This window comes from Syngnathoides biaculeatus, chromosome 6 (assembly GCF_019802595.1).
Source record: "Syngnathoides biaculeatus isolate LvHL_M chromosome 6, ASM1980259v1, whole genome shotgun sequence".
NCBI lineage: Eukaryota > Metazoa > Chordata > Actinopteri > Syngnathiformes > Syngnathidae > Syngnathoides > Syngnathoides biaculeatus.
The window spans coordinates 20897905-20910223 of NC_084645.1; the positions used below are offsets into that span (position 1 = coordinate 20897905).

At 46.5% G+C, this 12319-nt stretch overlaps 1 protein-coding gene across 6 annotated transcripts in view; it reads left to right on the forward strand.

Annotated features, from left to right (window-relative positions):
* The window catches only part of wwox (WW domain containing oxidoreductase), a 182958-nt gene that overhangs the window by 80227 nt on the left and 90412 nt on the right, over nt 1-12319 (forward strand). The window contains exon 9 of one of the 6 annotated variants that reach the window (XM_061823516.1): nt 4172-4263. The exons of the other annotated variants lie outside the window; for them this stretch is intronic. Within the exon in view, the coding sequence (XP_061679500.1) occupies nt 4172-4219 (48 nt within the window). The 3' untranslated portion in view covers nt 4220-4263. Of the gene's footprint in view, nt 1-4171; nt 4264-12319 lie in introns of those variants that run through there. 6 annotated transcript variants of the gene reach the window in all.

Genomic DNA, 12319 nt, shown 5'->3' on the forward strand with positions numbered 1-12319 from the left:
TCCACCCAAATTCTGTCCAGGATAAAGCAGAAGTACTTTCCCACTGGTTTTTCCAAGTCCACATGAAGAGTTTTAACAAATCCAAGAAAAAGTGATTTTTTTTTGGGGGGGGGGGGGGGGGATTGCAACCCCCCCCCCCCTTGAATGCACGAGTGGCCTTTGGATTTTTGGGTTACGTGGCGCCGTCCCAGTTTGATGGCTCCATTGCACCTACGTTTTTTTTTTTTTTTTTTTTTTTTTTCAAGCCGATTCTTTATTAAAGTCTCCAGCCCATCCTCCATTAGCTTCCCCCCCCCCCCCCCACCACCCATTGAGACGTCTACCCCGCCCGGGCGAGGTTGTCTCGGTCTGGGCCGAGTCGGCGTCGGGGCCGGCGGGCTAAATTACCCGAGAGCCGCAGGTCAAAAGGCGGCCAAGGGAGTCCATCTCTTAATAGAAGGGATCAGAGGAGGCCAAAGGGAGACACAAAGCGACCTGGCCTCCCTCCTTGCGACCCCCTCGGCGAGGATGTGACCCCTCGTCTCCTAGCCGCGTTTCCACTCTCACCGGTGCCCCCCCCCCACCCCCTCTCCCCGCTTTATTGTGACACCGAGCTGATGGACTATTTTTCAAATTGATTTAAAAAAATGTACATAAGCAGCCGATCCCCTAGCCCAGATTACCTATTGATTTTTAATATGAAAAGCTCATTATATAAGCAGGAACTGCAACACAAAAAGCTAGCCAACCTTTGCATAAATCCTTTAATTGAATTTCCAGAGCCTGTGGTTCTACATTTTTTAATTAAATCCATTCCCCCCCCCCCCTTCTTCTTCTTCTTTTTTAAGGCTTGCTTGTGTAATTTGCATGCTGTGAAGTGGGTGCTGTCCCAGATAAAGTGCCATTGATCCTTATTAAGGCTCACCTCTGGGCTGACTGAAAACCAACTGCAGAAATTAAATGTGCTCATGGTGCATACACTTATTGCCCGCATGATAGGATTAGAGGCAGCCGGAGAGGAAGAGGAGGGAGGAAGGGAGATAGAAATGCGGGCGGAAGGACTGATTGGGGAAGAGGTGAGCCTCATTATTAATAGTTGTTCATATTAGTGTAATATTTCACCTCTCCTCCGCTGGGACGCCACAGTGAAAGCTTCCTTCGCGTTGTGTGGCCCCCCCCTGCACAGACGGGGGGAGCGCGTTCAAATTGAAGGCCGATTTTCTTAACGACTGTAAAGTGAATTCCGTGTTTTTCATCAGTCCCCACCACGGAACAACTTGCGCGCCTTCGTTTGCAGCCGTGATTATCGCAGGGGAGAGAATTTCCGTTTTTTTCCAGACCAAAATGACCATTCTCGAGATAAGCGCAAATCCTTTGAGAAAATTTCGACTCACAGCGGTGGGCTCCGAGCCGGAAGTTCACCTTAGCGCTAGCACAAGCAAGACTATCATATGGCGTCCTAACTTGCTCGGTAGTGTAAATATTTGCATTTTGCCACATAAACATTCAAACTTGTTTGCGGCAGATTACTCGATTGGACAACAGAATTATGCAGTGTAACGATCCAATCGTGTTAGCGGTTAATCGAGTTGCACCATTGCCTTGTACACGTGTTCTCGGGTCTCAGAAATCGCAGTGGAACTTGTTAGTTAGCCAAGTAATGGCGCGTGGGACTTAGCGCGAACTGAGCGACGGTGTGTTCAAAGTTTTACGAAAGTGTTAGAAAAAAAAGGATGAAGATCGAGCGAGGGCAATTGACAAGGATGCTGGGATCAAAAACTGTTTCAGACGGGCATGGCTTGAAAAAAGTGTCACCGTGCAGATAGGACCGAAAACGGTATCAACACGTCTAACCGGACACATACAAAAAGTGGACATTCCCGGCAAAGTGCTGTGCGCTCTGTGTTCCGATAGGAGCAAAAAATATCCAGGAGGAAAATCAACCCCCCCCCCATCGACAGACATTTTCAGTGTTTTTCCAAATTGGTCATTCTCATCCCTGTTATCGGCGCAATTGCGACGTGCAGTTAGCTAGCTGCGCCCGCACCGCCAACATGCAACTTCCGTGCGGACAGTCTGCTGGCATGGCCGCTTTAGAGCGCCACGTTGTCGGCCGCGAGTGCCTGCACGACACTTAAGAGGAAGGCAGAAAAGTGAGGGAGGCGTCACGAAAAAAAAAAAAAGTCTAGACGCACATCTGCTGTTGTGTTTAAGAACAGTGAAAATGAGTTGATTTTTTTTGGGGAGGCCTCAATTGATACACTTGTTAAGACAAATGTCAGCACACTAAACTGTCGGTATGTCAACAGTTGTTCTGTACCGAGACTGGAAGACAGGAACACTGATACACACCGAAATCAATCAAATTTTGGTTGATTGACCCACCAACCTGTCGTGTCAGTTTTACATATCTTTTTCCGTTTCCTTTGTTTTACATTTCAAATATGTGAGTAAATTTTGCCCGAGGTGAGATAATTATAGCACGCATTCTACATATTTCTGGTCTTGTTGAAACTAGTCTCATGCAACTGAGCCACTGCTCACCGCTGGGTCAGTGGCGAGTCCAAGCTTCATTAACGTGATAGCGTTTCAGACCCTTGAAAGTGGCGGCGGATCTTCACCACGCCTTGCTGATCGCGTCGCGGGTGGAGGAGCTCCTTGTGGGGGGAGTTATTATGCAAATGATTATTACACGATAACCGCAGAGGTGCAAACCGTCTCGCTGGCAGAAATGGGCAGATAAGAGATTTTACTTGGTTGTTTAATTTCACACTTGATAGATTTGCAGGCGCTCCGGAGACCCGACTTATTTGTATACAACGCGTGAAAAAGTCAATTTTGCGCAATGAGGAATGGCGCTCGTCGTCGTCTCGTCGTGTGGAAGTGAAGATCAAACCTCATTAATGGCCAAAAGGTCGCCGTGTGCAATCTTTCCCAGATGAGGTTGATTAACTGCCTATTTAGACATTAAATGATACTTCATTTTCTCGCCCTTCCCCTTCTTAGCATCAGGCGAGGGACGGCGTCCTCGCGCGGCGGCGGCGGCGGCGGGCCTCTCCTTCATTGTCTTCCTGTGTGGCTGTATGCACACGGCGGAGCCGATCGATAGGGATTAACCTGTGACCCCCGCCACATACTTATAGGCCAGTCCTCGCCGCTCACACATCTCTCATCAGTTTCTCTTAAACACTGCGCCTCACTCAATAAGGCACCGCCCGCTAATTCGTTTCAAAGATGGAAAAGCAGCCCCCCTCCGCTTTATGGCGCCCACCCTAAACACACACTTGTACAGGCAGACATTAAACGTAAAACCGTGTCTAATATCCACATGTATTGCGGATTTTAATATTTGCTTGTGAGTTTTGGTTTTTACTTGTACTTGACTGTACTGTTTACTTACTACAATCGTTATTGGAACATACTGTATACCTGTATACTTGGGGTGTCTTGTGGTAGGAAAGCGGAGAAGGGAACCTTGTGGTGGCATCCTCAAGGCAAATAATGCGCCAGTGGTACTCTTTCTAGGCATGAACCAATCCTGTTGCTCGCAGATCCTTACTTCTGACCTGAGTCTAGCCTCCACTACTCCTTTCTTGTGTGGCCCATCATCTTTATTCCTCTGTAGTTTCCACAGTTCTGAGCATTGCCTTTGTTCTTAAAAATAGGAGCTAGCACACTTTTCCTCCCTTCTTCAGGCATCTTCTCTCTCTCTCGCTAGAATTCTATTGAATAAGTTGGTCAAAAACTCCACAGCCGCCTCTCCAAATTGCTTCCATACCTCCACCGGTATGTCATCGGGTCCAACTGTCTTTCCATTTTTCCATCCTTTGTGGTGCCTTTCTGACTTCCCCCTTACTAATCATTGCCACTTCCTGGTCCTTCACACTTGCCTCTTCTACTCTTCCTTCTTTCCCATTTTCTTCATTCATTAACTTCTCAAAGTACTCGTTCAATCTACTTAGCACACTACTGCCGCCAGTCAACATATTTCCATCGCTATCCTTCATCACCTTTACTTGCTGTCCATCCTTCCCATCTCTACCTCTCTGTCTGGCCAACCTGTAGAGATCCTTTTCTCCTTCTTTCGTGTCCTACCTGGTGTACATGTCGTCACACGCCTCTTGTTTAGCCTTTGTCACCTCTACCTTTGCCCTCCGTCGCATCTCAACGTACTCCTTTCCCCTCTCCTCAGCCCTCTCCGTGTCCCACTTCTTCTTCGCTAATCTATGTATGCTGGTAGAAGGGTGCTGAGGATGGAGCTGTCAAGGAAGAGAGAGCGAGCGAGAGGAATCCCAAAGAAAAGGTTGGTGCATGTTGTGAGGGAGGACATGAGGACGGTGGTTTTTAGAGAGGAGGATGCACGAGATAGGCTTAGAGGGAAAATGATGACACGCTGTGGCGAGCCCTAATCGGGACAAGCTGAAAGGAAAAGAAGAAGAAGAACACTGTATTCCTATATATAATAAAGAGAAGTGTAGGTATTGTCGGCGACTCTGGAGCACATCGCCTGTGTCATCCCCGTACGTGATTCCACACGGTGGTACGTCCCATTCCTTCTGATATTCTACACTGCCGTGCAAGTGCTAGTGGGAGAGTCTTAATTAAAAACAAAACAATAAACAATCACAGGTACGTGACGTATGTGTCAATCTACATGCTTCACACAGCATGTGTAGATTTTCAATATATGGATTTGCGTGGTCATAGTGCACCAAATATTTGGACAAGCGCAGTCCCTCGATTGGCACTTCATATCTCGTATCCGCATCCACGCTTGTTTTTACTGTCTTTGACTGTGTGATGGCGCTCCGTCTTTTGTATACGCGACTCTCTCAATGTGTGCGTGTGGGTGTGAGCGGTGCAGTGTCAGCAGTATGCGCTCCCAAGTATTGACCCAGGCCCGTCCTCTACTCTGACTGGCTCTTGTCCCTTACTTGTCATTTCTCTATTCCCCCCCCCCTCTCTCTGTTCCACACATCTTTTTCCCTCACTCGCTTTCTCTCTTTCCCCCTCTTACACACGCACACACACTCATAGCGTTACTCAAATGCAGCGGACTGAGATACTGGCGGTATTATTTTTGTGCCCGGGGAAAAATGTCCACACTCACACACACAAACCGACCATGTAATACAGTGAAAGGAGTTCATCCTGCCATTGTTATTGTGTCCATGTTAAGACAAATGTCAGCACACTAAACTGTCGCTACGCCAACAGTTGTTCTGCACTGAGCCTGGAAGACAGGAACACGGATACACACATTGTGTCAATGCATGAAAAATGTCCGCACATTAAACTGTCGGTACGTCAACAATTGTTCTGCACTGTGACTGGAAGACAGGAACACAGATACACACATTGTGTCAACGCATGAAAAATGTCCGCACACTAAACTGTCGCTACGTCAACAATTGTTCTGCACTGAGCCTGGAAGACAGGAACACCGATACACACATTGTGTCAACGCATGAAAAATGTCCGCACACTAAACTGTCGGTACGTCAACAATTGTTCTGCACTGAGCCTGGAAGACAGGAATACAGATACACACATTGTGTCAACGCATGAAAAATGTCCGCACACTAAACTGTCGCTACGTCAACAATTGTTCTGCACTGAGCCTGGAAGACAGGAATACAGATACACACATTGTGTCAACGCATGAAAAATGTCCGCACACAAAACTGTCGGTACGTCAACAATTGTTCTGCACTGTGACTGGAAGACAGGAACACAGATACACACATTGTGTCAATGCATGAAAAATGTCCGCACACTAAACTGTCGGTACGTCAACAATTGTTCTGCACTGAGCCTGGAAGACAGGAACACCGATACACACATTGTGTCAACGCATGAAAAATGTCCGCACACTAAACTGTCGGTACGTCAACAATTGTTCTGCACTGAGCCTGGAAGACAGGAATACAGATACACACATTGTGTCAACGCATGAAAAATGTCCGCACACAAAACTGTCGGTACGTCAACAATTGTTCTGCACTGAGCCTGGAAGACAGGAACACCGACGCACACATTGCGTCTACACACGAAAAATGTCCACACAATAAATTGTCAGTATGTCAACAGTTTTTCTGCACTGAGACTGGAAAACAGGAACGCAGATACACATATTGCATCAACGCATGAAAAATGTCCGCACAATAAAGCCAGTAAGTCACGTTTAGATCGAAAGACGAGTTCTTACACACACTCGCTCACTGTCTCATGCGGATAAAAAAAACATCTAACTCTCAAACACTTTTGTGTGGCCGATATTCCCTCTGTGTACATCCGATATTCCACCCATCGCTATTACCACTTTGTTTTCATTCATATTTTACTCACCGGGGGGATCCCGGGGAAACAACGCTCATTTGTTCGAATGTGGGGGGGTTTCGACTTCAAAAACTGAATCCAAAACAATCGCGTGATTTTGTATTTTTTCTTTTTTTTTTTCCCCCTCATTTCATTTCATTATCCAATCCATCAGCGCAAAAGAGGCCGGTTCCTTTCCTGTCCTCCCCGGACCACGCACGCAAGCAGGCATACATATTTACACCCGCACCTAAAATGAAATGTGGTGGTAGCCGGGGGACCCCCCCTCTCGGGGTTTGGGGCCCTCGATGTGTTATTGATTGCGTGGCTTTTGCGTGTTGTGCTCAATCATGCGTTTCATGCGTCTGCCGCCGTCCTTTCCCACCTGGCCCATTAGATTAGGCTAATACATTCCAGCATTGATTAGTCATTACACTTGGAACGGCTCGGGCAATCGCCTACCTGCTTTGATTCTACTTGACCCTTGACCCGCGGGATCCCGGAGTTTTTTTTTTTTAAGCAAACAAGCGCTGGATTGAGGCGGGTGCGCCACCTGTGCGACAGTCCGCACTGTTCCGGAACCGTACGGGAGTCGATAACGTTCTTGTCCGCCATTTTCTGCATTCCGTGCAACGCCGAGTTATGGATTTGGATGATCAAACTCAGAAGCGGACATCGATCCTGAAATTGATCACGAAACAAGCTTTGAGAGCAATACGGAAGCGTGAATTTGGGCTGTGTTGGATTTCTCCGGGTATTCCGGCTTCCGCCCACATTCCCAAAAATGCATGGATGAAAAGTATAGAAAATATTGTACGTGTTTTAGTGTATGTAGACCAGCGTGTGCCTTTAAGGGGCAGGCAATGATGTCTTGGCATGTGACTTTGGCGAGTCTGTGTGTGAGTGTTTGGGCGTGAGCTGTGGCCGACAGCAGTTCCTGTGTGCCTGTTCTTTTGTTGTATTCTTCTCCTGGCATTGTGTGTGGCTCTCATTCAGTAATTATGATATATAATATTTGCATCCCAAGCATCTTTTGAGGAGGGGCGGGACAAAGACCGCCCACGGAATACTAAATCATCTAAAAAGGCATTCACAAGCAAATCTTTTGGGCGAGTGCACTGCACCGTGTCGCTTTACACGTTTCTGACTGCCTTTTTGCGCTCCTTTTTTCGTACGCATTTTATTTTTTAATTATGCTGCACCGAGTGACGTCTACCTGAGAAGATGGTGGCGCTGTTTAGTCACATCCGGAAAATGTAGCTTCTTTTGACTTGCAGAAGAAGCTTTAATGGCCAAGTAGCGGGAAGGCCACGCTAGCGCCTTCCAAAAATGCTCAGTAGCCAGTTTCACATCTGGTGAACGTGGTCGAGAACCCAGCGATTGTTAAACAATCTATTTATGAAAAAAAAATACTCACATACTGTACTGACGTTGCCCAACACACCCGTAAAACAATCGGGAACAAATTGTTAGTGAAGAGCAACGTTCCGCAAAGCTTCATGTCATACATCATGTTTTGTGTCTTTTACTGGCTTGCTAGCAAACAGCCAATCAGAGCCATCAGTTTTACCCCTATGCCGAAACCATTTTGAATATTGAATCTGCCGAAACCTGAAAACGTTCCGCAACTCATTCATGGAAGTCACATTCAAGCGTTAATGTGTCCGCATGCTTTTATTTTTCTTTATTTGCTTGAGCAGTAAAACGTGGCCCATAACTAAATACTCATGAAAAGAAATATCCCAAATACAGTGAAGACTCGGTTCTCGAACGTCCCTGTTCTCGAACAAATCCATTTTTGAACCAAAATTTTGAGATTTTTTTTTTTTTTTGCTTCTGTTTTTGAACGAAAATCGGTACTAGAACGCCCCCGACAAAACCCGGAAATAACATAACGCGCGCTGCCCGACCAGCTTACCCACGACGCGCTTTGTTATTGTACGCAGACGTGTGGCGGTAGCTCCATTGACTGACAGTTTTTTCTTCCTATTGAGGACTATCACCCCCCCCCCCCCCAATCATGGCTCCAAAGAAGTGACTCGCCCCCACCCAAGAGATTTGATATAGGAGTTGATAGTTTTGCATTGCTTTTTTCTTGTGAACTTTAATAATGCTTTGTTCCATGAGCATCTCTGCATTTTTGTTTTCTTTCAAAGATTTCGTTAAACCCCAGTTACGAGTTAATGTTTTTGTATGTTACTTTTTGTAAAAATTGATATTTTTTTTCCTTTTTTCCCCCCCTCATTATTGTTGTTTAAAGTTATTCTGCACTTTTGTTACTAAAAAAAAAAAAAGTTTACAAGGCTGGGGGCCTAGTCGCTACAGATTCGCCTAACCTACTCTACTACTAAAGCATACATTATAAGCAAGAAAAAATGTATTTCTTAAATTATTTTATCATAAAAAGTATTTAAGCTTTACATGTATTTTTACGATGGAGATTATTATCAGGTAAAGCTTTAAAAAATGCTTTTAAAAGCCCATTTTTGTCAGGGTTGGAACGCATGATTTCATTTTCCATTAATTGTCATGGGAGATATCTATTCGGTTTTCGAACAAATCACTTCTGGACCGGATTGTGGTCGAGAACCGGGGTTGTACTCTAAGTGTGTAGCTGCAATTTACCCTTGATTTTGCCATTCTTTTACTGTCTAAAATAAGTCAACTTTAGATTATTTTCATGTAGTAAATTTACTATCCAAAATGTGATCCGTCCAGCTATCCATTTTCCAAGTCGCTTATCCTCGCAAGGGTCGGAGGAGTGCTGTTTTTTTTTTTTTTTCTTTACTTTGCTGCAACTTTGTAGATTTCCGTAACTTTGCAGCCCTCGCCGCTTACTTTTGACAAAGTATTTTTTTTTTCCTTGTGGGCGCCCTCCCGTAGGCCGCCGAGCCCCATTGACGTTATGCGACGCGCAGTGCGGCGACGTGAGCGATGGCGATCGGACGTCCTTATCGGATACGAGCGTGCCCGCTCCGTGGCTCCGCATTAAGTTTGCAGCGGATGGGAAATTAACGATCGGATAATTTCATTGACGTTTGCGCTATTGAGCATATAAACAAAATGTTCTTTTGAAGCATTGTGCCAGGGTCCTGCGGGGGGGGAGGCCGGGAGCGGTCCGGTCCCACTTGTGCTTAAGAAGGCATAAGTCCATGTTAAGTCCATCGCGTATCGGAAAAGACGGCGACGGGATCAATGGCGGCTCGGGAGCCGATGTCACGCGTCCTTCTTATTTTCCGTCACATTTCTGTCCTCTCGCGTTTGCCCCGCCGCGCCACTGATGGATCGTATGTATTGCTGACACGATCATGAGGACGGAGTGGGATCAATTGGGGGGTGGGGTGGGGGGGGGGTGGGGGGTCCTTTTTACTTGCATTAGTTAAACCACTCGCAAGTGAACTTGGCAGAGGGAAGTCCTCGCTTCGGTTCAAGCAGACAAAAGAAAAGAGATTCGAGCACAGAAGCTCGGAACACGCGAGCCAGAAGACGCTTCGGACGGCAAGGACGAGAGAAGCGATTCTGATGAAGTTTCTGATTATCGTCCCCGCGTCTGGCACGCGAGCAGCTGAGCCAACGCCCCGTGGGTCAGTGCTCTTTATTGTGAAATATGAACATCTCCCTCCCCTGCTTTTTCTTTCTCCGGTTTTGGCTCGCGTCCCCTCCTCCTCCTCCTCTAATTGGAGACGCGATAAAGGGATGTGGGGTCAGTGGTTCTTCAAGGTGAGCCCCAAAGCACCTTGCGCCTCTCGATTCGCGCGCTGATTTCTAACATCCTGACCATTTTTCAAAACGTGTGAGACCACACGAGACAGGAAAAAAAAACAAAAAAAAAAAAACAAAGAAAAATTGTTTCCGTTTGCTTATCAGTACACGGTACACCACACATAACCATAACCCCGCTGACAATCGGGCTCGCTGTGTGGCTCTGGTTCCCTTTTGCCTCACAATCATGAAATCTGTGACGCAGTCCATCTTGGTGTAGACGCGCGCCAGGATTTTGCCGAGGATTTGGAACCATCATACGTTTTTTTTTTTGATCGCTGCCAATGAAGAAAGGAACGATAAAATCACAACTCGGGGCACACGATCATTTCATCACGTTTAGCATTGATGATTGTCAAAACCAATCTTTATTTTTCATCCATCCATCCATTTTCTTAGCCGCTTATCCTCACAAGGGTGGCGGGGAACGCTGGAGCCCATCCCGGCTGTCGACTGGCAGGAGGCGGGTGGGGTACACCCTGAACTGGTCGCCAGCCAATCGCGGGGCACATGGAGACAAAAAGCCGCGCTCACAATCACACCTATGGGCAATTCAGAGTGTCCAATTAATGTTGCATGTTTTGGGGATGTGCCCGGATAAAAGCCACGCAGGCACGGGGAGAACACGCAAGCTCCACACAGGCGGGGCCGGAATTGAACCCGGGACCTCAGAACTGTGAGGCCAATGCTTTCCAGTTGATCCACCGTGCCGCGCTTTATTTTTCGTTTGTTTCGAAAACGATGAAGGAAAAATAACTCACAACATACCACAAGATAATAATCTTTGGGAGACATTTTGTCATCGGGTCTCTGCTGATTTTGATTGCAAGGGGGAAAAAAATTGTTCACGCTCTGAGTGATTCTCGATGGATCACAGATCAATTATGCAGTTATTAAAACACACTCTCACATATTTGATTTGCAATTCAACCCATTAGTCATCTCTGTAGTCACTAAAAAGTGATATTTACTGTAAATAAAATGGCATTTCTTACTCGTTTCCTTATGCCGTTGCACCGTGGAGGAGGCAACAAGCCGAGTGGCCGTGCAGCCCAAACGCTGCCAAAACCTCGTGAGGGACAAGAAACTGTGCAGGTCTTGGCGACTATGTTGTCACTTCATAAACAAACAAACCCTCCCAAAACCCAGTTTGCAGGAGAATATCCATCACAAAACAAAAGCAGAAAGTGTTTGGCTCGGCTGTCATCTCGAATTGTGTTTGGCGCTTGTTGTAGAGTCAAAGCTCCCTGGGTGAGTACCACCTGTGGCCACCAGGGGTCGTTGTCGTTCAACTTGCCTTGGTGAGCCAGCCGGGCGCAAACAGCAAAAGCAAAAGCAAAAGCAAAAGCAAAAGGCTTTGGACTTTTCCCTTGAGTTGATCCCACAAAGACCCCCGGACCCCTTCATTGTGATATTTGCACAGTGAGTACTAGCTAGTAGCATATCATTAAGAAAATGATATCAAAGTGTGCAATTTTCACACAACAATGATATAAACGTGTACAATTGTGCTTTTAGTTTTTAGGTGTGCAACTGCTGTATTTCATATGTGGATATGTACTCTATGTTGTCAGCGGTGAGCGCATATACGGGACGTACCATTTTTGACATAATTGTAAGCAGGGTTTTCCTCAAATTGCGACAACAGAAGTACCCAAAGTGGACGACAGTACTGCGTCGTACTGCACCGTGCCGGTGATTAAGCGGCGCATTAGCCGTAATGAAGTTTGCGCTCCATTTGACGACTTGACGGCCACGCGCGCCTCGAGCGCCCGGAGGGATCGGAAGACGTTAACGGATGCAACGTCATCTTCTCGTCGCGAGTCGGTCGACTGAAGTAAATCGGGAAAATTGGTGAATCGCAGCTTGCGTTGCAGAGTTCGAAGTTAGACGTGTTGTCATAAGTCCGTTACTACAAATGTCTCACTTCACTACTAATTCTTAAAAATGTAATTTTTCACCTTTCGTATACATTCAAATGACATATAAGGGGGAAAAAAACCCAAAACATTTCTGTGACTGTTGTGGGCGGCCACTGACGACTTGTAAAGCAAAAGTTGAGTTTGCCGGACGGGTCCTCTTCTTCTGCGCCGTCGCCCGCCTCCCCAGGATGAATATTAGACGAGTTCAACAGTATCGCAGGAAATAGATGGAGGATTTTCCATAGATCATCAACGATGGCAAATCTACCCCTCTTTCCGTTCCACTTTCCCTCCATATATACATCGCCCGCCCCCCCCCCCCAACCCCAACCTGCTCT